The following is a 27,082-nucleotide window of genomic DNA, read 5'->3' on the forward strand; positions in this document are numbered from 1 at the left end:
AACATATTTGCAAACCATATACTCGATAAGGAGTTAATAAGTAGAATATGTAAAGAACTCCTACAACTCAATAACAACAAAATCTCAAATAACCCAATTTTAAATGGGCAAGGGACTTGAACAGATATTTCTCCAAAGAAGACAAAATGGCCACTTTAAAAAAACGCAAAAAAACAGAAAATCACAAATGTTCGCAGGGAGGTGGAGAAATTGGAAACTTTGTGCACTGTTGGTGCGACTGTAATGTTACAGTTGCTATGGAAAACAGTATGGAGGTTCCACAAAAAAATTAAAAATAGAACTACCCAAAACAATCCTACTTTGGGGGTATATATCCAAAAGAACTAAAAGCAGGGTCTTGAAGAGATATTTGCACAACCATGTTCATTGCAGCATATTCACAATGGCCAAGATGTGGAAGCAACCTAAATGTTCATGAGTGGATGAATGAATAAAGAAAATGTGGTATATACATACAATAGAATATTACTCAGCTTTAAAAAAGAAGAAAATCCTGTCATATGCCACAACATTGACATGCTAAGTGAAATAAGCCAGTCACACACACACAAAAAACAAATATATACCACATATAAGAAGTATCTAAAGTACTCAAATTCATAGATGTAGGAAGCAGAATGGTGGTTGCCTGTGGGAGGGAGAAACAGAGTTGTTGATCAATGGGTATAAAGTTTTGGTCATGCAAGATGAAAAGGTTCTAAAGAGCTGTTGTACAACAATGTGCATATGGTTAACTATATAATGTACACTTAAAAATTTTAAGAGGGTAAATTTATGTTATGTGTTTTTACCTCAGTAAAAAAATTTTTGTGTCGTTGTATCACATCTCAATTTTGAGTCTCAGAAAGCCTTCCCATAGGCTTTCCATAACCTTAGATTATTAAAAAATTGACTAATATTTTCTTTAGGTACTTATATGGTTTCTTTTTTACATGTAGATCTCTGATCCATTTGAAGTTTTTGCTTGTATATGGTGTGAGGTATGGATTTACTTCATCTTTTTCCAGTTGTCCTAGCATCATTTACTAAAAAGTACTTTTTCACCCAAGTGATTCACAATGCTATCTTCATCATATAATAAATCCCAGATGTACTTTGGTCTATTTCTGAACTTGTTATTCTATTCCAATGGTCTGTCTGCCAATTTGTATGCCATAGCACACTGTTTTAATTATACAGTCTCTGGAGTATGTTTTAATATCTTGTAGGTTTTCTTTCTCAGTGTTTCCTAGCTATCCTTACGTGTTTACTGTTCCAAATGAACTTCAAAAATATCTTTTCTAGCTCCATAAACAAATTTGATAGTGTTTTTATTGGAATTGGATTAAATTTATAAACTAATTTTTGGAGTCCTAACATCTTTGTGATGTTGAATCATCCTATCTAAGAACAAGGGATGCCTTTCCATTTATCATGTCTACTTTGTGTCATTCAGGGTGTTTCAAAGTTTCCTTTATAAAGAGTTTACACAGTCCTGAAGTTTATTCCTAAATACGTTTTATCTTCTTTATTGCTTTTGTAAATGAGGTTTGCGCTACCATTATATCTTTTGACCAGTTATTGTTTGCATATATGAAGGCTACTGGTTTCTATACTAGTTTCAGATCTTGCTACTTGACTAAATTATTTCATTAAATTAATTCTGTCATCAATTCTCCTGGGTTTTTAAAATGAATTATCTACCAACTGCAAATACAGCTTCACTTCTTTTCTAATTCTTACACCTCTAATTGATTTCTCTTGTCTATTTGTGTTGGTTAATACCTCTAGTAAATTTAAATGTTAGCATCCCTATGATTAGAAAAACTCTTACAAATAAATAAGAAAAAAAAAAAGAACCCAAGTTAGAAAAAAATAGGCGTAGGCAATGGACAGGTAGTTTACAGAGGCAGCACAAATGGAAAATAAACATATTCTAAAATGTCCAGTCTCATTAGTAATAAAAGAAATAACACTTCTACCAACGAGGTGACAGAATGTCCATTTCCCCACATCTGTGGACAATATTGGGCCATGTTTTGTCATCTTTCCCAAAAAGGTAAGTGGAAAATGTTATTTTACATTTTTTAAGTAGCTGCTCCTATCCTTGGCTTGTTGTTATGAAGTGGTTAAGACATGGTACATAAGTGGCACAGCTGGGCTTTAAGGACCAGAGGCAGAACAGACACCAAGTGCCCTTACCTGCTAGGACACTACTATAGACAGACAGACAGATAGATGAGGACAGATTGAAAGGCAGATGTGTGGGCGGGTTGAGTCGTTTAAGTAGAGAAGTAGAGTTCAAGGAGTTACCTGTAAGCCAATTAGTAGTCATGCCATTTTTACCAATTTCTAAGGTACTGATCACTTTCACATCTTTAATTATGGCAGAGGCAGCAACTATTAAGTTCTGGAACATTAGGATATCACATTAATTTTGGCACTACTCTATGTGCTGGTGGGGAGGAGCAGTGAAATTTTAATTTTGCATTTCACATTCCCCTGCCTTTACAAATTATGTTTCTTTAGCCTGGAATATCTATATAGCAAACAGTTATTCATTCTTCAAAATGGCTCGGACTTCACCACCTCCACAAAGCCTGCTGTTGACAGTGCCTGGTGCCCAGGGGCTCCTTCCCCTGTCACCCCCTCTTCTATGCTGCCTCTACCTTGTATAAAGGATTCCTGTGTTTAAGAAAGGAGTCCTGTGTTTTCATCTGTGTTTCTCTAGCATCTAAACTGTGCTCAACTCATAGGAGGTCTATAATAAATGCTTGCTTATCTGAACTGAACTCAATCTATCTTCCTTGGTACGAGGAAGTGTATTACTAAAGAAATAAAATGGTCCTGGTGTGCCAGTGGCAGCCACCTTGGCAAATGTCACCATATCAGAGATCATATTTGCACAGAGAAAGAAAGTTCTCAAGGTGACAAAGGTAGTTATTGTTGCATTTAGCTCTCAAAATTAAGTCAGAAGAATCCACACTTAGAGTAAAAATCACTAAGAACAACTGATGTAAGGCTTTAAGTATTTTATCCAGGGATATCACCTTAAAAACTATCTTTTACAAACTCCCAGTTATAAAATAAATAAGTCATGGGCTGGAATGGTGACTATAGTTAATGATACTGTATTGCACATTTGAAAGTTGCTAAGAGAGAACGTCTTAAAAGTTGTCATCACAAGAAAAAGAAATTTTTGTAACTATGAAAGGCGACAGATGTTAATGAAACCTATTGTGGTGATCACTTCACAATACATACAAATATTAAGTCATTATGGTATATACCTGAAACTAATGTCTTGTTATATGTCAACTATACCTCGATTTAAAAAAAGAAAACAATCTTTGTTATTTTTTGTTTAAAATTAATATACATAAATTTTGTTATATGCATTTTGTATTTTACCACCACAACAAAAATCCTGGAAAAAATTAATATACATATTGGGGAAAGACCTAAAGACCTAAACACATATAATGCTGCAGTGAAAATTTTCCCTAGACTCATCACTTCCCAGAAATAATCCCACCTCAATAGTTTGGTATATATTTTTCCAGATTTCTGTATCTGTGTACATAATAATAAATGTAATTATTAGTATTAACATTTACAAAATTTAGATCATATGCTACATACTGTCTTGTATTTATTACTTAAAAATGTATTTTGTACATCTCTCCATATCTGCACAAATAAATCTAATAACCTCATTGTTTTTCCACGAGCCTTCACAGAAGTTTTAAACTAGCTTTCACAGAATTCCATTGTGTGGACCTACTATAACTTATTTAATCATTGTATTTATTATGAACAATACGATAACAAACATTTTCGTATATATATTTTTTTGTGTACATATGTAGGTGCAAATTCCTAGAAGGAGACTTTCTGGGTCAAAGTGTATGAATACTTAAAGTTTAAAAGATAGTGCCAAACTGTTGTGCTGTTACTTTTAAGGCCACAGTACCAACTTACTTTTGCCTCTGAAATGAAATAATTTATATTTATTATACTATTTTAGTGTCCCTGAGGTTTACTTAGTTGAATCAAGATTGTTATTTTATTGAATCTATGATGCCACCTTATATAAAAGATATCTTCCAGGATTAAAAAAAAAAAAAAAAAAAGATATCCTGAGGGAATTCCCTGGCGGTCCAGTGGTTAGGACTCTGTGCTCTCACTGCTGAGGGCCCAGGTTCAATCCCTGGTCAGGGAACTGAGGAACTGGCACAGCCAAAAAAAAAAAGAATGTTTAAAAGATATCCTGCTGTCAGGTATGCTAGAATGTGAAAAGTGTCCTTCTTATAAATGAAACTATGGTTCTTAGCTGTCTTGGAAAACCAATAAATAGTCGCTTATACTGAGAAAAAGCACTTTCTCAACAGAAAGACGGCACATCAAATGTTCATACTTTTTAGTCAAAAGTACTGCTGCACGAGACACGAAACATGCGAGAGCAAACCTGCGAAAACTAGGGACTTGTTCACATTAGTCAGGCTTTAGAAGGCCCATGATATCTGGATAAGTAATAATTACAGAGCATGTTCTTCTCTGCCATAAGGATTCTTAGCATCGACCACAGAACAAATCAAACCACCCATTTATTTCCTAACATGAGAAGCCCTGGCCCATACACGTGTGTCAAAAGGAGATGTTCACAGTTCCTGTGTTAGCAAAGCCTCTTTATCGATAAGAACAGGCAGCTCTTGTAACTGGATTTGACTCATTCAGCAGTATACAATTCATCTTGATCTTTGATAGAGAAATCACTTCCGAAGTTCAGTCCCCAGACGCGGCTGACTTTGGACATCTCTGCCAGGAGCACCAGAAAGCTGGGTTTCATTTTCCAGCACTAACGTTTGAGCTGAATAAGGTGATACAACTGCTCCTTTAAAGTCCTTTTTTTGTTTTTGTTGTTTTGTTTGAGGTGGCTAATTGCTCAAAAGATTAACATTAAAGAAGTTGTCAGAGCGACTTTCCATCTCAGGCACTGACTGTGTATTTTCTACACTTGTGACCATAACACATGTGTGTAGAAAAGTGTATCATGCTTTGATGGGCAGGTAAAGGAGGTACTAAATTAGTGTATTTGAAATGTCAGACCCTCTTGGCTAAGCACAAAGAACAGAATAAGGGCAGATAATCTAAACTCCGAATAAATAAAAGCTCTTTACACCAGGTCTGAAACATGAAACACTAAGTCTGTTTAGATTTGATTATGATTAGTTGAAATGTTGTAGGTATTAATAAGCCTCCACCGAATAAGAGAGGATTTTCAAGTTACACTCACTGAAATCAATATTAAACCCTTTCTGTGTACCTATCACTTTAATCTGAATGCTTGTAATTTTTTCTAAACATACCCTCCATTCTTAAGCTATTTTTGCATGTGACATGTAAACGTAACCCTTCCTATGAATGGAGTGGCAAAGAGGCGAAGTTTAAGTCCCATAGATTTCTACAACTTATTTGCTCTACTTCTGCGGCTACTGTTGGTTTCTTCTTACTCACCGAAGCCAGAATTCTCAGCGTGTGCTCAGCTTTGCTTTGTTATTAGTTGGGCACATCCTAACATACGGAAAAATGTGATTTTTTAGCCAAAATTCATGCTTGCAGGCCTCCTCTTTCATGTTCCCCTCTCATGACAGTATTGCAGAACTCTCATAACTTTCAGTATCTTCAGGGTTTTAAAATCACCTCTGTTCCCTACTTTACCTCCTCTCTGGCCTTCTTCTTGCTACTACCCTAAAAAAAAAAGTCCCAGTGAGACAAATATCCGAGACTCAACCATTAAACCCTCTTCAATACCCCTGCACCTAACCAAGAGACTCCATAGTCTGCTAACCAGTGTTTGATTCACAGACTATACTTTCTAATATTGGGGGTAAATATGAAAGAATTGGTATAAAAGATAGTTGGGGCTTCCCTGGTGGCGCAGTGGTTAAGAATCCGCCTGCCAATGCAGGGGACATGGGTTCGATCCCTGGTCCAGGAAGATCCCACATGCCGTGGAGCAACTAAGCCTGTGCGTCACAACTACTGAGCCCGTGCTCTAGAGGCCGTAAGCCACAACTACCGAAGCCCACATGCCTAGAGTCCGTGCTCCGCAAGAGAGAAGCCACCACAATGAGAAGCCCGCACACTGCAACAAAGAGTAGCCCCTGCTCGCCACAACTAGAGAAAGCCTGCACGCAACGAAGACCCTACGCAGCCATAAATAAATAAACAAACAAACAAATAAATAAGGATATTAAAGAAAAAAAGGATAGTTGAGTTTTGGTAGGTGTACATCAAAGTTTTACACTATTGAATCAGCTGGCTAAAGCCTTTTTTCTCTATGTGATCAGCTTGGACACAGAGTATAGAGAATCCTCTTTGGGGTTCCTTACTAATCCTTTTGTTATCTGCTGTAAAAACAAAGAGAAAGTCAAAGTTAAAACAAAAACCAAACATCTTCCCAGAAGGCCAGGGATGAGAGCTGTAGAGGCTAGAGCCCTTCTGGACTGGTTAGAACCTGCTGCTGCTGCACCTGGGCCCCAGCCTCTAAAAGCAACACCAGGTGCTGGGAAATCGGGCTGGGGTCTTGGTGACAAACAGGAGCTCCTGATATGTTTTTCCAAATCTAGCCTTACCTCCCTCTAATCCATTCCCTAACTAATACTACTTTTATTCCTTCCTTTCTCCAAAATATTTATTTACCTCTTATGTATGTTAGGCCCTGTGCAGCTGGCGCAATCTACTAGAACAGATTACAAATCTGTGTTACTGCTCTGCTGAAAATCCTTCAACGGTATTCAAGATTCCTCAAGATTTGGTCTCTGATCATCTTTCTAGCCTCACCTCCCACCTCGTTCTGGGCCCTTGCTTTCTAAGTTTCAGTCATAGTGAACTACTTTCAGGTTTACTATCTGATGCTATTTCCCTAACTCTGTCTGGCTGCCATGACATAGTTCAGATGTCTTTTTCTCTGAGAAAGCCTCCTCTGATCACTCAACACCAGGTCTGGTACAAGGGGAAATTCTGTTGTGGCATGCAACCTCTATTTTTCTGATTGAACACTTCTCATTCCTTCCTTCCTTCTAGTGTGTGAAAATATATATCTAATAATATCGGCTCACAAAATAACCATGTCCTTTTCCTCGTTTCCTCTAAAGCAGTTTCTGAGAGGGTTGATATACACCCTGTTTTTCAATTCAAGAAAAGGATAAGGTAACCTTGGCTGGTATAAGGGAGACAAACATCTGGAGAGAGTAAAATAACATTCCAGTTAGTCTTCTGGCTTAATTCTGCTAGTTCTTAAAACAATAAACATGCTGCAGAGACTATCCTAGTGCAGTGGACAGTAGGTGGGCATGGGATGAGCTCACTATGCCACACGTCCCCCTGAGGGTCTATGATTCATATTTGCTCATCAGTGCTGGACATGGTGTGGCAGGAGCATGCCCCCACTGCCAGCCACAGCACAACACCTTTTCCTTTCCCATGGGTTTTTCCTGGGTGAGAAGAAATAAAGTTTAAGAATTTACCAATCTGAAATTTCACTGTCGAGTTTTTGTTCCAGCTCCCTCAGTCAAGAGACTAATCAACAGCTCTGGCAAACACAGAAGGACATGTCTCTTCAAACAGAGCCTACTGAGTTCTCCCAGTACCATCCCATGAGACCCTAGCCCTCTGCCTTCTTATTTATTCACAGTGCCTTTGTACTTGCCTGGCTCCTCCTCTGCCCTTGAGTGCAGAAATGTCTTATTTGGGGCTGTATCCCCAGCAAATAAGAGTATCTACTACACCTGGCACGTAACAGGTACTAGTTAATATACACCTGTTGGCACTTCAAGGGAAAAAAAATAAAACAAACATATAACTCAGGATATACAGTTCACACTACAGTTAGTAAAAACTGTTCCACTGGTAATTTTCAGTTCCCTCTCACCTGATCGGTATCGTTCATCCCTGGCTCCCCCAGATCGACTTCGGTGGTACTTAGAAGGAGCGGAAGTTTGAGCTGCAGACGGAGCAGGCGTCTGGTTTCTATGTTCTTTCTGTACTGCTGAATCAGTTTCTAAAAAGGAAGTTTGGAAGATGGTTATCAGATGACAATAATAGCTGATGTTTTCTGAGCACTTTACAGCATTTCCGCAACACTTTGAGGTAGGTACTATTACCCCATCTCCAGTAAAGGGTCAGAGAGCTTTATTTAATATACATACGTTAAAAAGATACAAAGGCATCCAGGCTAAAAAAATATCATCTTGAAGCTGTAGTTGTCAACAGGCGATGGGAAATATAAGTAAGTGAAAAGGTCATTCCAGAGACTCCAAGGACTGGTCAAGTGGGAGAATGGCAGGTGGGGTGGGGTGTACATGACCCCCTAATCCTGCATAGTTGTACAAAGCATAGCTTGGGGAGCTTTAGCCTCCCCATCATAAGTTACTCCAAATAAACATCATTAAAACAAAACTAGGGTGGTTATTGTGTAAACACACCTTCAAGTCAAGTCTTACTAGCCCCTCTTCCAACTGGAATCACCATTGAACTTATCCCTTTCTAGTCCCTGGCCTGTCCCTATAGTCTGTCCTCCCAACATTTACTGTTTTATCAAGAATATGGGGAAGAGAAAATAAGCAGTAAAATAAGCAGAAGAAAAACACTTTAAGTTCTGATATTTTACTGCCTTTTTTTTCAAATGGTGTTAGCTCCTAAGTCATATTTTTTTAAAATTGTGGTAAGAATATTTAACATGAGATATAATCTTTTAACAAGCTGTTAAGTGTACAATACACAGCACTGTAAACTATAGGCATGATGTCATACAGCAGATCTCCAGAACTTATTCATCCTGCATAACTAAAACTTTTTACCCACTGAGTAGCAACTCCCCATTTCCCCCACTCCCAAACCCCTGGCAACCACCATTCTACTCTCTGCTTCTATGAGTTTGACTATTTTAGATTCCTCATATAAGTGGAATCATACAGTATTTGTCCTTCTGTGATTGGCTTAATTCACTCAGTATCATGTCCTCCAGGTTCACCCATGTTGTCGCATATTGCAGGAATTTGTTTCTTCTTTTAAGGAGTATTTTAAGTTTCTTAAATATCATTTAGCTGTGCCCAGAAAGGTACCTTCACACGGCAAATTAAGTGCCCACTATAGGAAGATGTCACCTATCCAGCAAATGCATTGCTCCAGACCACAGCTAAGAATTGGCTTATGAAGCCCAAAAAGAAAAAAGCAGACTGAAAGCACAGTGGTCTGGGGAGTGCAAGCAACAGCCCCACAAACCTCAGCAAAGGCTGACGGAATCACAGTACTACAGGAACTGAGATGTTTAATGACAAAGTCATATCAATTTTAAAAAATGGTTAGCATGCTAGAGAAGCCAGGTGTAGGAGCTCTAGTCCACAGTCCCAGCTGAGCCCAGCCTTCCACGTGCCTCTGCCAAAACAGCAGACATGTCATTGAAGCCACCTTGGACCTTTCAGACCAGGTGAAAAGCACTTAGTGACTGACCCCAGTTGACACCATGTGGAGCATAAGAATCAACCCACTGAGCCCTGCCCAACTTCCTGACCCATGAAGTCAGAAGATGTAATAAAAAAGGTTTCCTTTTTTAAAAAAAGATTATTTTTTATATACTGTTTTTAAGAAGGCAAGGAATAGTATATTTTAGGGTGCTCTCTATTAAAGTGCTTTTATGGATCTAGAAATGTTTATTTTTGATGGTTCCTAGTAGCTGAGATTTTTATTATAAAATATCTGAGCAGTGGGCTTCCCTGGTGGCGCAGTGGTTGAGAATCCGCCTGCCAATGCAGGGGACACGGGTTCGAGCCCTGGTCTGGGAAGATCCCACGTGCCGCGGCGCAACTGGGCCCGTGAGCCACAACTACTGAGCCTGCGCGTGTGGAGCCTGTGCTCCGCAACAAGAGAGGCCGCGATAATGAGAGGCCCGCGCACCGCCATGAAGAGTGGCCCCCGCTTGCCACAACTAGAGAAAGCCCTTGCACAGAAACGAAGACCCAGCACAGCCATAAATAAATAAATAAATAAATAAATAAATAAATAAATAAATCAACACATTAAAAAAAAAAAAATCTGAGCAGAACAATTTCAACAGAGACTTTTAAGTGTAATGTCTGGGGTTATAAATGGAAGTTTTTAACCAACCTAAATCCTCTTGATAATCCATTTCTCAGAAGACCTGTACTGATTCTCGATATATTCATACCTTGTTTCATTTGTTAAGTCTTATTTCTCTAGAACAGGGGTCAACAAACTATATAGCCCATGCCTGTTTTTATAAACAGTTTTATCAGAACACAGCCACATGCACCTGTTAGCCTATGGCTGCTTTCACTCTGTAAAAGGCAGAGTTTAGTAGTTGTGACAGAGACTGTATGGTCCTCAAAGTCTAAAATATTTACTGTCTGGCCCTTTAAAGAAAAAGCTTTCCAGGACCTGGTCTATAATAATAAAAGCTAGAGAGATAGCTTCAAGATGGGGGAGGAGGGCTTCCCTGGTGGCGCAGTGGTTGAGGATCTGCCTGCCAATGCAGGGGACACGGGTTCGAGCCCTGGTCTGGGAAGATCCCACATGCCGCGGAGCAACTGGGCCCGTGAGTCACAATTGCTGAGCCTGCGCGTCTGGAGCCTGTGCTCCGCAACAAGAGAGGCCGCGATAGTGAGAGGCCCGCGCACTGCGATGAAGAGTGGCCCCCGCTCGCCGCAACTAGTGAAAGCCCTCGCACAGAAACGAAGACCCAACACAGCCAAAAATAAATAAATAAATTAATTAAAAAAAAAAAAAGATGGGGGAGGAGTAAGACGTGGAGATGACCTTCCTCTCCACAAATACATCAAAAATACATCTACATGAGGAACAGCTCCTACAGAACACCTACTGAACGCTGGCAGAAGACCTCAGACTTCCCAAAAGGCAAGAAACTCCCCACGTACCTGGGTAGGGCAAAAGAAAAAACAGAGACAAAGAATAGGGATGGGACCTGCACCTCTGGGAGGGAGCTGTGAAGGAGGAAAAGTTTCCACACACTAGGAAGCCCCTTCACTGGTGGAGACAGGGGGTGGGCGGGAGGGAAGCTTTGGAGCCACAGAGGAGAGTGCAGCAACAGGGGTGCAGAGGGCAAAGCGGAGAGATTCCTGCATAGAGGATCAGTGCCGACCAGCACTCACCAGCCTGAGAGGCTTGTCTGCTCACCCGCTGGGGCGGGTGGGGACTGGGAGCTGAGGCTCCAGCTTCTTCAGAGGTCAGATCCCAGGGTGAGGACTGGGGTTGGCTGCGTGAACACAGCCTGAGGGGGCTAGTGTGCCACAGCTAGCCGGGAGGGAGTCCGGGAAAAAGTCTGGACCTACCTAAGAGGCAAGAGACCATGCTTTCGGGGTGCGCGAGGAGAGGGGATTCAGAGCACCACCTAAATGAGCTCCAGAGATGGGCGTGAGCTGCGGCTACCAGTGCGGACACCAGAGACGGGCATGAAACGCTAAGACTGCTGCTGCAGCCACCAAGAAGCCTGTGTGCAAGCACAGGTCACTCTCCACACCTCCCATTCCAGAGCCTGCGCAGCTGCCACTGCCAGGGTCCCGTGATCCAGGGACAACTTCCCCGGGAGAACACATGGCACGCCTCAGGCTGTTGCAGTGTCACTCCAGCCTCTGCCGACGAAGGCTCGCCCCACATTCCGTACCCCTCCCTCCCCTGGCCTGAGTGAGCCAGAGCCCCCTAATCAGCTGCTACTTTAACCCCATCCTGCCTGGGCGAAGAGTAGACGCCCTCAGGCGACCTACACGCAGAGGCGGGGCCAAAACCAAAGGTGAACCCCAGGAGCTGTGCGAACGAAGAAGAGTAAGGGAAATCTCTCCCAGCAGCCTCAGGAGCAGCGGATTAAATCTCCACAATCAACCTGATGTACCCAGCATCTGTGGAATACCTGAATAGACAACGAATCATCCCAAAATTGAGGGGGTGGACTTTGGGAACAACTGTAGACTTGGGGTTTGCTTTCTGCATCTAACTTGTTTCTGGTTTTATGTTTATCTTAGTTTAGTATTTAGAGCTTATTATCATTGGTAGATTTGTTTATTGATTTGGTTGCTCTCTTCCTTTTTTTTTAAAAATATATATATTTTTCCTTTTTCTCCTTTTGTGAGTGTGTATGTATATGCTTCTTTCTGTGATTTTGCCTGTATAGCTTTGCCTTTACCATCTGTCCTAGGGTTCTGCCTGTCCATTTTGTTTGTTTGTTTTTTTACTATAGTTTTTAGCACTTGTTATCATTGGTGGATTTGTTTTTTCGTTTGGTTGCTCTCTTCTTTCTTTTTTTTTAATTACTTTTTTATTTTTAATAATATATTTTTTATTTTAATAACTTTATTTTATTCTTTCTTCCCTCCCTCCCTTCCTTCCTTCATTCCTCCCGCCCTCCCTCCCTTTTCTTCTGAGCTGTGTGGACGCCAGGCTCTTGGTGCTCCAGCCAGGCGTCAGGCCTGTGCCTTTGAGGTAGGAGAGCCGAATTCAGGACATTGGTCCACCAGAGACCTCCCAGCCCCACGCAATATCAAATGGCGAAAGCTCTCTCAGAGATCTCCATCTCAATGCAAAGACCCAGCTCCACTCAACGACCAGCAAGCTACAGTGCTGGACACCCTATGCCAAACAACTAGCAAGAAAGGAACACAACCCCACTCATTAGCAGAGTGGCTGCCTAAAATCATAATAAGTTCACACACACCCCAAAACACACCACCGGACGTGGTCCTGCCTACCAGAAAGACAAGATCCAGCCTCATCCACCAGAACACAGGCACCAGTCCCCTCCACCAGGAAGCCTACACAACCCACTGAACCAACCTTACCCACTGGGGGCAGACAGCAAAAACAATGGGAACTATGAACCTGCAGCCTGCAAAAAGGAGACCTCAAACACAGTAAGTTAAGCAAAATGAGAAGACAAAGAAACACACAGCAGATGAAGGAGCAAGGTAAAAACCCACCAGACCAAACAAATGAAGAGGAAATAGGCAGTCTACCTGAAAAAGAATTCAGTGTAATGATAGTAAAGATGATTCAAAATCTTGGAAATAGAATGGAGAAAATACAAGAAACGTTTAACAAGGACCTAGAAGAACTAAAGAGCAAACAAACAATGATGAACAACACAATAAATGAAATTAAAAATTCTCTAGAAGGAATCAATAGCAGAATAACTGAGGCAGAAGAACAGATAAGTGACCTGGAAGATAAAATAGTGGAAATAACTACCACAGAGCAGAATAAAGAAAAAAGAATGAAAAGAATTGAGGACAGTCTCAGAGACCTCTGGGACAACATTAAATGCACCAACATTTGAATTATAGGTGTCCCAGAAGAAGAAGAGAAAAAAAAAGGGACAGAGAAAATATTTGAAGAGATTATAGTTGAAAACATCCCTAATATGGGAAAGGAGACAGTCCATCAAGTCCAGGAAGCACAGAGAGTCCCATACAGGATAAATCCAAGGAGAAACACGCCAAGACACATATTAATCAAACTATCAAAAGTTAAATACAAAGAAAAAATATAAAAAGCAGAAAGAGAAAAGCAACAAATAACATACAAGGGAATCCTCATAAGGTTAACAGCTGATCCTTCAGCAGAAACTGCAAGACAGAAGGGAGTAGCTGGACATATTTAAAGTGATGAAAGAGAAAAACCTACAACCAAGATTACTTTACCCAGCAAAGATCTCATTCAGATTTGATGGAGAAATTAAAACCTTTACAGACAAGCAAAAGCTAAGAGAATTCAGCACCACCAAACCAGCTTTACAACAAATGCTAAAGGAACTTCTCTAGGCAGGAAACACAAGAGGAGGAAAACACTTACAATAACAAACCCAAAACAATTAAGAAAATGGTAATAGGAACATACATATCGATAATTACCTCAAATGTAAATGGATTAAATGCTTCAACCAAAAGACACAGACTGGCTGAATGGATACAAAAACAAGACCCGTATATATGCTGTCTACAAGAGACCCACTTCAGACCTAGGGACACATACGACTGAAAGTGAGGGGATGGAACAAGATATTCCATGCAAACGGAAATCAAAAGAAAGCTGGGGTAGCAATTCTCATATCAGACAAAATAGACTTTAAAACAAAGACTATGACAAGAGACAAAGAAGGACACTACATAATGATCAAGGGATCAATCCAAGAAGAAGATATAACAATTGTAAATATTTATGCACCCAACATAGGAGCACCTCAGTACATAAGGCAAATACTAACAGCCATAAAAGGGGAAATCGACAGTAACACAATCATAGCAGGGGACTTTAACACCCCACTTTCACCAATGGACAGATCATCCAAAATGAAAATAAGTAAGGAAACACAAGCTTTAAATGATGCATTAAACAAGATGGACTTGATATTTATAGAACATTCCATCCAAAAACAACAGAGTACACTTTCTTCTCAAGTGCTCATGGAACATTTTCCAGGATAGAGCATATCTTGGGTCACAAATCAAGCCTTGGTAAATTTAAGAAAATGGAAATCGTATAAAGTATCTTTTCCGACCACAATGCTATGAGACTAGATATCAATTACCGGAAAACATCTGTGAAAAATAGAAACACATGGAGGCTAAACAATACACTACTAAATAACCAAGAGATCACTGAAGAAATCAAAGAGGAAATTAAAAAATACCTAGAAACAAGTGACAATGAAAACACAATGACCCAAAACCTGCTGGATGCAGCAAAAGCAGTTCTAAGAGGGACGTTTATAGCAATACAATCCTACCTCAAGAAACAAGAAAAATTTCAAATAAACAACCTAATCTTACACCTGAAGCAATCAGAGAAAGAGGAACAACAAAACCCCAACATTAGCAGAAGGAAGGAAATCATAAAGATCAGATCAGAAATAAATGAAAAAGAAATGAAGGAAACAATAGCTAAGATCAATAAAACTAACAGCTGGTTCTTTGAGAAGATAAACAAAATTGATAAACCACTAGCCAGACTCATCAAGAAAAAAAGGGAGACAACTCAAATCAATAGAATTAGAAATGAAAAAGGAGAAGCAACCACTGACACTGCATAAATACAAAGGATCATGAGAGATTACTACAGACAATTACACGCCAATAAAACGGACAACCTGGAAGAAATCGACAAACTCTTAGAAAAGCACAACCTCCTGAGACTGAACCAGGAAGAAACAGAAAATATAAACAAAGCAACCACAAGCACTGAAATTGACATTGTGATTAAAAATCTTCCAACAAACAAAAGTCCAGGATCAGATGGATTCACAGGCGAATTCTATCAAACATTTAGAGAAGAGCTAACACCTATCCTTCTCAAACTCTTCCAAAATATAGCAGAGGAAGAAACACTCCCAAACTCATTCTACGAGGCCACCATCACCATGATACCAAACCCAGACAAAAATGTCACAAAAAAAGAAAACTACAGGCCAATAGCACTGACAAACATAGATGCAAAAATTCTCAACAAAATACTAGCAAACAGAATCCAACAGCACATTAAAAGGATCATACACCATGATCATGTGGGGTTTATCCCAGGAATGCAAGGATTCTTCAATATATGCAAATTAATCAATGTGATAAACCATATTAACAAATTGAAGGAGAAAAACCATATGATCATCTCAATAGATGCAGAAAAAGCTTTCGACAAAATTCAGCACCCATTTATGATAAAAACTCTCCAGAAAGTAGGCACAGAGGGAACCGACCTCAACATAATAAAGGCCATATATGACAAAACCACAGCCAACATCGTTCTCAATGGTGAAAAACGGAAAGCATTTCCTCTAAGATGAGGAACAAGACAAGGTTGTCCACTCTCACCACTATTATTCAAAACAGTTTTGGAAGTTTTAGCCACAGCAATCAGAGAAGAAAAAGAAATAAAAGGAATCCAAATAGGAAAACAAGAAGTAAAACTGTCACTGTTTGCAGATGACATGATACTATACATAGAGAATCTTAAAGATGCCACCAGAAAACTATTAGAGCTAATCAGTGAATTTGGTAAAGTAGCAGGATACAAAATTAATGCACAGAAATCTCTCACATTCCTATACACTAACAACGAAAAATCTGAAAGAGAAATTAAGGAAACACTCCCATTTACCACTGCAACAAAAAGAATAAAATACCTAGGAATAAATCTACCTAAGGAGACAAAAGACCTGTATGCAGAAAACTATAAGACACTGATGAAAGAAATTAAAGATGATACAGACAGATGGAGAGATATACCATGTACTTGGATTGGAAGAATCAACATTTTGAAAATGACTATACTACCCAAAGCAATCTACAGATTCAGTGCAATCCCTATCAAACTACCAATGGCATTTTCCACAGAACTAGAACAAAAAATTTCACAATTTGTATGGAAACACAGAAGACCCTGAATAGCCAAAGCAATCTTGAGAAAGAAAAATGGAGCTGGAGGAATCAGGCTCCCGGACTTCAGACTATACTACAAAGCTACAGTAATCAAGACAGCATGGTACTGGCACAAAAACAGAAATATAGATCAATGAAACAGGATAGAAAGCCCAGAGATAAACCCACGCACATATGGTCACCTTATTTTTGATAAAGGAGGCAAGAATATAGAGCGGAGAAAAGACAGCCTCTTCAATAAGTGGTGTTGGGAAAACTGGACAGCTACACGTAAAACAATGAAATTAGAACACTCCCTAACACCATACACAAAGATAAACTCAAAATGGATAAAAGACCTAAGTGTAAGGCCAGACACTATGAAACTCTTAGAGGAAAACATAGGCAGAACACTCTATGACATAAATCACAGCAAGATCCTTTTTGACCCACCTCCTAGAGAAATGGAAATAAAAACAAAAATAAACAAATGGGACCTAATGAAACTTAAAAGCTTTTGCACAGCAAAGGAAAACATAAACAAGATGAATAGACAACCCTCGGAATGGGAGAAATATTTGCATATGAAGCAACTGACAAAGGATTAATCTCCAAAATTTACAAGCAGTTCATGCAGCTCAATATCAAAAAAACAAACAACCCAATCCAAAAATGGGCAGACCTAAATAGACATTTCTCCAAAGAAGATATACAGATTGCCAACAAACACATGAAAGGATGCTCAACATCACTAATCATTAGAGAAATACAAATCAAAACTACAATGAGGTATCATCTCACACCAGTCAGAATGGCCATCATCAAAAAATCTACAAACAATAAATGCTGGAGAGGGTGTGGAGAAAAGGGAACCCTCTTGCACTGTTGGTGGGAATGTAAATTGATACAGCCACTATGGAGAACAGTATGGAGGTTCCTTAAAAAACTAAAATCAGAACTACCATATGACCCAGCAGTCCCATTACTGGGCATATACCCTGAGAAAACCATAATTCAAAAAGAGTCATGTACCACAATGTTCACTGCAGCTCTATTTACAATAGCCAGGACGTGGAAGCAACCTAAGTGTCCGTCGACAGATGAATGGATAAAGAATATGTGGTACATGTACACAATGCAATATTACTCAGCTTCAAAAAGAAACGAAATTGAGTTATTGGTAGTGAGGTAGATGGACCGAGAGACTGTCATTCAGAGTGAAGTAAGTCAGAAAGAGAAAAACAAATACAGTATGCTAACACATATATATGGAATCTAAAAAAAAAATGGTTCTGAAGAACCTAGGGGCAGGACAGGAATAAAGACGCAGACGTAGAGAATGGACTTGAGGACACGGGGAAGGGGAAGCTGGGACGAAGTGAGAGAGTGGCATGGACATATATACACTACCAAATGTAAAATAGATAGCTAGTGGGAAGCAGCCACATAGCGCTGGGAGATCAGGTTGGTGCTTTGTGACCACCTAGAGGGGTGGGATAGGGAGGGTGGGAGGGAGACGCAAGAGGGACGAGATATGGGGATATATGTTTAGGTACAGCTGATTCACTTTGTTATACAGCAGAAACTAACACACCATTGTAAAGCAATTATACTCCAATAAGGATGTTAAAAAAAAAATAATAATAAAAGCTAACATTTAAGTGTTTGCTTTGTGCGAGGCACTGTGAATTTAGAAGTTCACACATTTTATCTTATTTATTCCTCACAACAACCCTACAAAGCCAGAATATCACCATCAACTTTTTACAGAAAAGAAAAGAGAGACAGGGATTAGGGTTACAGAGCCAGGGGATGGCAGAGCCAGGGGATGGCAGAGGCAGGATTCAAACCAGGTCTAACTCCACAGGTTCTCAACCTGAAAAGGTTACGAAAATTCTCCCAAGGCTCTTAAGAGGAAAGCAATCAGAATTAATAATTTAGCTTAGGAGCATCTAAATGCTTCAGGATTTACAGTCAGGAGATAATTTTTTTTTTTTTTTAAATCATCTCCCTTCATGTGAAAGATACTGCAAAACGCCCCTCCAAATAAAGTTTTCAGCCATTCACTAGAGAAATTATTTAAAACATATTTCAATTAACTTTACATAGAGAACAAAAAATAGAAAGAGGCTATTTTTATTTGTATGGTCAGATGATACATACAGGAAGGAAATCAGATTAGCACACATGAGCTACTTTGCCTGTAAACATGCACAGAGAAATGGTTTGACTTAAACAGATAAAGCACCATTTTAAAACACTAGCTTTGTATTACTTTTTGGAGGGTTATAGTGAATATAAAACTGAATTACCTGTCACTAATTTCTTTTTTTTTTAATTAAGTAAGCAGATTTGCTAGGATGAACCAAACTACCCTGCTAAGAAACATGGCGCTTTCAAATTAGATAGCTAATAATCCAAAGGATAAAAAGAAGGAATACGGATTCTCACTTCACAAAGGATGGAAACAAAAGGCTGATGTATTTTTTCTGATTCCTCCCTCACTATGCTTTTATTTTGTATTTTTCAATGTAATTAATTAGGAAAAAGAAGATAATGTGGACTAAGTAAAAAATTTTACCAAGAAATGATCGGGAGGTGATAGGGGAACTGGGAGTTGATAAATTTGAGGAAGAATTAGAAAGAACGAACATTTCCACTCAGGATTATCTAGAGGTTATCAAAGAACAAACCACAAGGAAATGTAACATAAATACAGACATCTGATGAGAATTGAGACTCAGATGACACTTAGCCAAGAGATCTACTGAACTGGTACTGAAAAAAAAAAAAAAAAAGCCTCACAACACGCTATTCACCAAGCAACATTAGCATGATGCTCTGCAAAGTTTTTCTCGGTCCCCTCGGGTATTTAGTCATCCAAGCAGACCAGGTCTCTTTGGGTCTAAAATCATGACAGACATTTCAAGGTAGCTTGCCAGAAATGAAACCAAAAGGTCAACTTGCAGTTTCAGTAAGTGGCTGACAAGTTTGTTCAGTGAGCATTCCTCGGGTGCCCAAAGCACAATGCCACAAAAACATGGATTTCTGACAGAACAAGCTTGGTTCAAATGTTTAATACACTTGCTTTAGGTTCAAGAGAGGTGACATAAAAGAAACAAAAAAAGAATAAAATGAATTCCTAGGAACTGAATCCTAGGAATATACTTTAAGTATAATAGGGAAGGACTTCCCTGGTGGCATAGTGGTTAAGAATCTGCATGCCAATGCAAGAGACGTGGTTCAAGCCCTGGTCCGGGAAGATCCCACATGTTGCGGAGCAACTAAGCCCGTGCGCCACAACTACTGAGCCTGCGCTCTATAGCCCGCGAGCCACAACTACTGAGCCGCGCACCTCAACTACTGAAGCCCGCTCACCCTGGAGCCCGTGCTCTGCAACAAGGCACGCCACCATAATGAGAAGCATGCACACAGCAACGAAGAGTAGCCCCTGCTCGCTACAACTAGAGAAAGCCCACATGCAGCAACGAAGACCCAAAGCAGCCAAAAATAAATAAATAAAGAGGGCACTTCCCTGGTGGCGCAGTGATTAAGAACCCACCTGCCAATGCAGGGGACACAGGTTCGAGCAGTGGTCCAGGAAGATCCCACATGCCGCGGAGCAACTAAGCCCGTGCGCCACAACTACTGAGCCTGCGCTCTAGAGCCCGTGAGCCACAACTACTGAGCCCGCGTGCCACAACTACTGAAGCCCGCGCGCCTAGAACCCGTGCTCTGCAACAAGAGAAGCCACTGCAATGAGAAGCCCGCACACCACAACTAAGAGTAGCCCCCGCTCGCCACAACTAGAGAAAGCCGCGCACAGTAATGAAGAACCAAAGCAGGCAAAAATAAATAAATAAATAAATAAATAAATAAATTTTAGGAAGGAAGGAAGAAAGAAAGAATAACAGGGAAGCTTAATGATGAAACTCTGTAGCTAATCTGTTTGATTGTTAATAATCACTCTCCAATTTATTAAGAATTTTATTTTATAAATTTTTATTTCCATGTATTGGAGTTTTATTTTTTAAAACATAAGACTTACAGATATATTTTATATGTGCGCTGAAAAAAATGAAAGCAAATACAGTAAACTGTTAATAGCCATTATTTCTAGGTGATGAGATTGGATGTTTTATATATTATTCCATAGCTTTACTGGGTTTCCATAATTTAGAGAAGTTCTCTTTTTCAGGATATAAAAATAATATATGTTCATTATAGAATATCAAGGTAACAGTTAAGTATAAAGAAGAAAATAAAAATGATATTGGATTTTCTTAATTTGAAGGCCATACCACAGAGAGCAGATTCTTACCAAAGTAAGTTAAAATAATGCCCAGTTTTCAGTTTCCTAGATAAATTATGACATTGTGAGCAGGATTTTCCAATCTTCTAAAATCAGTTGTCTTCTTTTTCTTTCCCCCAAAGCAATCAGTAATTCAATGCATATCTGGAGGTGAGAAGGAGGAAACTATGTCCTGGTTGGATTAAAAAAATCTTGGAACGCTTACTTGCTTGTTTAGCTTACTTGCCAGGGCACAAATTCATCACAGAAGGAAGCAGGAAACATGGACCTCAGGTCTCCTGAAAGAGGAGGAAGAGGTCTGAGGACATAGGGGCCCAGCAGGGCATTATTTAACAGCATGTCCAACGTCAGCTGGGCAGGCAAGGTGCTGCTTAAAGATGAATCGTTCCCTGGCCATGGTTTCACACTCCAACCAGATCTCAGGAACTACCTGGGGCCCAAAAGTAGAGATTTCTACATTTTGAATAAGATGTGCACAGTTTCATTACCACAGTAAGAAGCTAAAAGCAAAGACAGAATTAACTTATGTATCAACATGATGAGATACATATTTTACGCCAGGAAAAGTGAAAAACTGTTGACTATGCAGACACATGAAAAGGTCTCAAGTAATAAAAGAACACAAAATATTATGTATATAATTACAACTGTGCACGTAAAAACTATTCACATACAATTATATGGATTGGAGGGGATATAAAATCCCCTAAGTAGTTAAAATCCCCTAAGTAGTTGGGATGAGGTAGGGATGAGGTGCTCTGGAGAACTTTACCATTTCTTTACCATTTTGTTTACTGAAAGAGCTATGTATAAAATCAAAGTAATTTTAAAAGACCCTAAATATAGGTTAGGTAAGGAGACAGCTATAAGGAGAGCTGTGAACCTCATAAATCAAGCCTTCTTCAAAACTTCTAAATTCTACTGTGAAACATACTTGATATTCAAAGAAAAAAATTACTCGCTGATCACTACACACAGTGACCGCTTCAGTTTGGGAGTTCCCAGATCCTTCAGTCTGTTATACAGAATATCCACTAGGGGTCACCATTATGTTTAAATAGTGATGATGTTACATTACAATGTTTATTAAAATAAGTTTAGACAAATTTTCATTTCTTCTACAACACAAAGCCTCCTTTCTCAATGGTCAGCATGTACACAATTTATGGTTCTCTGGCAGAAAGAGGCATCAGAGTCTTGCATGATTCTACTGTTTGAACATAATAACAGTGATAACCTGGAAAAGAAGCTGATCTTTAGTATAAAACCATGCAAAATCTCCAAATCAGGAACACAGAGGAGAGCCAACCTTGGCTTCTTATCTTTCAACTCTGCCAATGATTAAACAGGAATTTTCACCTGTAAGAGTAATAGAGGGAAGGAGGATGTGCTCTGAGAACCAGCGAACATAATGCTTCAACTTTTTAAGCAGACATGGTCACTGGTCTCGGGGCTGGTGTCAGAGAAGAAATATATTAAATAAGTGATTACCCAGTCACGTGTATCTTTTACAACGTGATAGGTGCTGAGAAGGAAAAAGACAAGGATCTCTGAGCCCACGTAATGAGGAATTTAATTTGTACTAGAGTTTCAGGAAGAGCCTGTTAAAGGAGAGGCTGACGCGGGCTTCAGCTTGGGGGTGAGGGTTGTGGGGAGGGCTAGTTTACACAGCAACGCGGCATTTGTAGAAGTCCCGTGAGGGAGAAGAGCCTTGACAAGTCTAAGAAAGACTGGTGGGGCTGAAGCACAGTGAAAGAGGTGGAGTGAGACAAAATGAGGCCGTAGAAGAAAAGCAGAGTCAGGTGACTTCTCCTAACCAAACGGGCGGCCTTTAAAGGGCTTTAGAAAGGGAATGACAGAATAACAATGATAATACAGTTCCACAGCTCTTTAAACTCATAACACCATCTCATTTTACCTTAGCAATAACACTGTCTGATAGATACCATTAAGGAGGCAGGACACCTACAACAGATTAAATTTGTTTTTCTACAGTGAGAGTGTGTCCATAATCACGTTGAATCATTATAAACAGAGCCTCCACTCCCATCTCCACCCTCCACCCTGGGAGAAGGTACCTTGAATCACTCAGAGACTCTTCCCTGGGAGCTCACTGAGGAGAGTTTTCCTCAGAAGGATGGGTGATTAACCTGCCTCGCTGCCTGGGGGAAGGGAGGAAAGAAAGAGTCCGCATTCACAGTCTGGAAAGGGGCCACCTGCCTAGGGTAAATCTGAAGCTTCCTGGGCCGCTTGGCGTCAGGAAAATGGCTGTGCGTGGACTAAAAGAACACAATACCAAGAGCTTTGCCCTGAGAATCCAAGTGGGGGTACCTTGGCTGAGCTGAGCAGAGTGGGCTCCTTCCTCAGAGTGACTGATGCAGGACCCAGGGTTAGCGGTGGGACAGCACTGCTGGTCACAAGGCAAGGGTCGGTTTTCAGTGGCGCCCCATGAGGCACTGAGGAGCAGCAGCAGACAATGGGGTTCTTCCCATTTGGGTGTGGAGGCTGCACTGACCACCTCTCCTCCTGCACTACCTATATCCCAGGGGGTTCTTGGACAATTCAGGAGGAAAGAGAAGCCCCAAAAGACAGCGGACTTCCTTCCAATGAGGCATGTGGGTACAGATAAGATTGCAATGCGTGCTCCAGTTCATAGCGACGATAAAAGTGTCCAAACCTAGCTAATGAAAGGGCAGAACTGGGACCGGAATAAAAAATTCCATGTTCTTTCCATTATTCTGTGACCCTCACTTGGGAAGGAACTTTTACATCAAAACGTGACAGAGAAAATACCATCGATCCCACCCCCAGCACACAAAGAGGCACTCTGTCTACTTAACATTTATATGGTTGGGAATGTTCTACAGCATTCCAAAATGCTGTTCTTGATTTCAGTAGCTAGTTTTAGGTTCACGTCCCTTTGAATTTCCATAATATTTTGTTTAGAACTTTCTTACAGTGCTTATTTCACTCTATCTTTTATGATTCTCATCTGTATACCTATCTTTCCTATTTTATAGTATAAATAAACTTGAGGTCAGAGGCTGGTCTTAATTCGTCTTTTATCTCCTGCAGTAATTAGCTCTGGGTCTTACACTGCAGGCATCCAAAATTTTAGTTAAAATAAAGAAATTAAGATCTTCTCTGTCTTCTCACTTCCACCAATGAGAGTGGGTGGCTGGGAAAAACAAAGACAAAAATGAAGAGATACCAACTTAAAGGATATGGTTAACTGTTAATCTGAGAAGGCTGCTTATTTGTGTATCTCTAAGCCGCAAACATTTTATGCAAAAATTTGTGCCTCTCACAATTTTCAATCAATTACGTGAGGTCAGGAAGAATAACAGGATCACAGACTATCCTTGAGAGGAGTTATCAGAGCCTTTAGAGAGAGAAGATAAAACTTACAAGGCTTTCTTTTGTTTCATTTTCACTCGGTTATATACACATTTGCACAATCTCAAAGGCAGGGCTGAACTCTGAAGAGCTGGGACGAAAGGGGTGGGGAACAACTGGCAAGTGCAGCATATGTACATACACTGGAACACTGGTGAGCAAATACCCTGCAGCAAAATAGGCAGCAACCACAAAAGGAATCCAAGTTTGGAAAGAACCTTTGGGCCACCAGCACTTCTTACCAAGACAAGCTAGAAAATGCCAACATGTAAGCGTATTCATAAACTGACATGTCTTACCCCTAAAAGGGCAGCAGGTAAGGGCCCAGGGGAAAAATAATGTGGAAACCTAGCCCAGGAAGGAATATATAAAAGGCGAGATCCTATTCTGAAGCAGAAGACAAACACAATTAAATGAAGTGAAAGACAGTAGGACAAAGTCAATGGATGAAGGAAGAAAAACAAATATACAAAGGTCACAAATGATCTCAAATACACGAAGACAGAATGGAATGTGTACATCAATGCCATGAAAAACAGAAGCTGCAGTAATGTCCTAAAGCAAAGGATGTGGGTCCAAGAGAAGATGCCACCGTTGAACTTCAAGGGCAGTTTTAAATAGCGGAGAGTTGCAAAACAGAGCTGAGGCCGGGCTCGTTCTCAGAACCACCCAAAGGAGGGAGGCCCCCCCAGTTTCAACACTTTAATCAGGCTGTGGTAGAGACCATTTGATCAGCTTGCTGGTGAACAACCAGCAAATGAGGTACTGACGTCTTTGAGATCTTTTAGACTGATAGAAATGATCTTTGTACAAGTTTTGAACAATCCTTAAATAGAAATGTTAGGATAAAGAATCCTGATGAAACATGGCAGAATAACACATCTATCTATCCCCACTCCTTCCCAAAACACCACTAGAATGATAATAAAGGCCTGTAGCAGGACAAGGAAACAATCAGTTCAGGAAGAGAGACAGCATCAAGAGTTGTCTCTACAAAAATAATAATAATAATAATAATAAAACGGATTAACTGTAAAAAAAAAAGAGAGAAAGAAAGGAAATGTAATCCTAGTAAACCAAGTGACTTAGCTGTGAATAATATTTACATAATCAAAATAATGCAAACACTGAATGCTGACTTAGCAACAACAAAAGTAATACATTGAACAGACAGCCCACAATGAGTATGAGATGGGAGATGTGAAGGAAGGGGTAAAGGGAAAGGGAGTGTGTGGTGTCCAGGTGGTTGGGGGAAGAATGTGTAAGAGAGAAAAATTCCAATCTTTTACCTACAGAGGTAAATGCCAGAAGAAACAGTTAAAACAGTTGAAAGAAGCTGTCTCTGGGGAAGAAGAGGACACTGCTTATTTTTGTTGTTGTTACAAACCTCGTAGTAGCATTTGACTCTGTAAAATAGATTCATTAATTGCATTTAAAAATAAAAATTAAGTAAAGAGGAATGCTAATATTGATATAATGTCATAATATAATATTGATGAGAATCAATATGCTGTGCACAGTCTCTTGAGATTTAGTAGATCTAAATTAAAAGATCTATTGAAGGTAGAGACAAGTTGCCAGGACCAATCACTCTCCAATCTGTAGAGTAATCTGCTTTTTTCATTATCTGACACTTCCATCTTCACAGATGTTTACGAAAGGAAATATTTCTAAATTCTAAATGTTCCTTCTGTTTAGTTCCACAAACATTTATAGAATTCTACTATGTGCCAGGTACTAATGCTAGAAACTGGGGACATGAAGAAATAATAATAAAAAAAGAATGTTCCTGATTATAAAGACCTTAAGAGTCCAGTAGGGGAATATGACACACGAACAAACCATAATCTATGGGACAGTCAGAGAGAGCTTTTTATAAATGCAGCGCAGATCATGGGAGTGGGGACTGTTTGTGATAAAGCTGGTCAAGGAAGCCTTCTTAGTGTTAGTCGTAGCTGAGCAAACCCCTAGTAGACTGAGGGAGCAAGCCAGGGGGGTCCCAGGCAGTCTTGTCCAATGCTGGCTGCCTCCTGATGTCGTAACAGTACTTGGAGCACAGAAAGCACATAGTAAATACGTGCTGACCTGAGGTTCTGTCAGAATAAACATCAGAATAAATGTTCATAAATGGTATCATCAGAATAAACTCTTTTCTATTAAAGCTATTTGAAATTAATCAGTTACTTGTATGCAAAACATCTTAAGGATTAGATTACAGGATCAGTCCAGGAAGTTGCCTCCCTGCACAAAACCTTCCATTTTCTTCTAACTCCAAGAGTGGCCAAGAGCGACTAATTTACAGAGGAGTTAAGAGTGTATCTAGTTTGAATAATCAATTCTTTGGGCCTTGCCAAAAGAGAGTTAATTTCTGGCCTCTTCTCCCTGCAAAGCTGCTAACTGAGGTGTGTGGGAAGCTTGATATCCAGGCTCTCGTAGCTTCCAAGCCACTGAAAGATGTTCTATGGGTCATTCCTTTCGAAGAGCATATGGCTCAGAAAGAGGAGATACGAACCTGCCACATCCTCATTTCTCCCTTGCCTCTCATAGTGAGAGCATCTTGCGGCCCTTGAGTATGGTTTTAATCTTTATCAAGATATGAATTTCGTACGGCATGCGCTTAAATACCAGATAAAGTTTGGGTTTTGTAGAAACTAAAGAAACAACAATCAGTTCCAATGTTGCTAGGTTTAAGTGATTTTCAAGGGTAATTTTGAGACATCAGATTTTTGTCATACAGTAAGTTTAGAATCTAACCCCTGTGATGTTAGTGAACTAATAAGCTATGTTTATTATTACCCCAAACTGTCCTTACTCAATTTCCACTACATATTTTCTTCAACCTTGTGTTCTCTTCCATATTTCCCCATTTTCCCCGTTACATTGTTAATTTTTTTCTGAAGTCCTATTTTAAAGATTTATGTAACATTTGAGAAAA

General features: G+C 39.8%; 1 protein-coding gene across 3 annotated transcripts in view; it reads right to left on the reverse strand.

The window, feature by feature from the left end:
* Positions 1-27,082, reverse strand: part of DIP2B (disco interacting protein 2 homolog B) — a 227,997-nt gene that overhangs the window by 80,684 nt on the left and 120,231 nt on the right. For all 3 annotated transcript variants that reach the window (XM_061205791.1, XM_061205790.1, XM_061205789.1), the window contains exon 3: positions 7,937-8,065. In XM_061205791.1, coding sequence (XP_061061774.1) covers positions 7,937-8,065 — 129 coding nt within the window. The remainder of the gene's footprint in view (positions 1-7,936; positions 8,066-27,082) is intronic.

This window comes from Eubalaena glacialis, chromosome 11 (genome assembly GCF_028564815.1).
Source record: "Eubalaena glacialis isolate mEubGla1 chromosome 11, mEubGla1.1.hap2.+ XY, whole genome shotgun sequence".
Taxonomy (NCBI): domain Eukaryota; kingdom Metazoa; phylum Chordata; class Mammalia; order Artiodactyla; family Balaenidae; genus Eubalaena; species Eubalaena glacialis.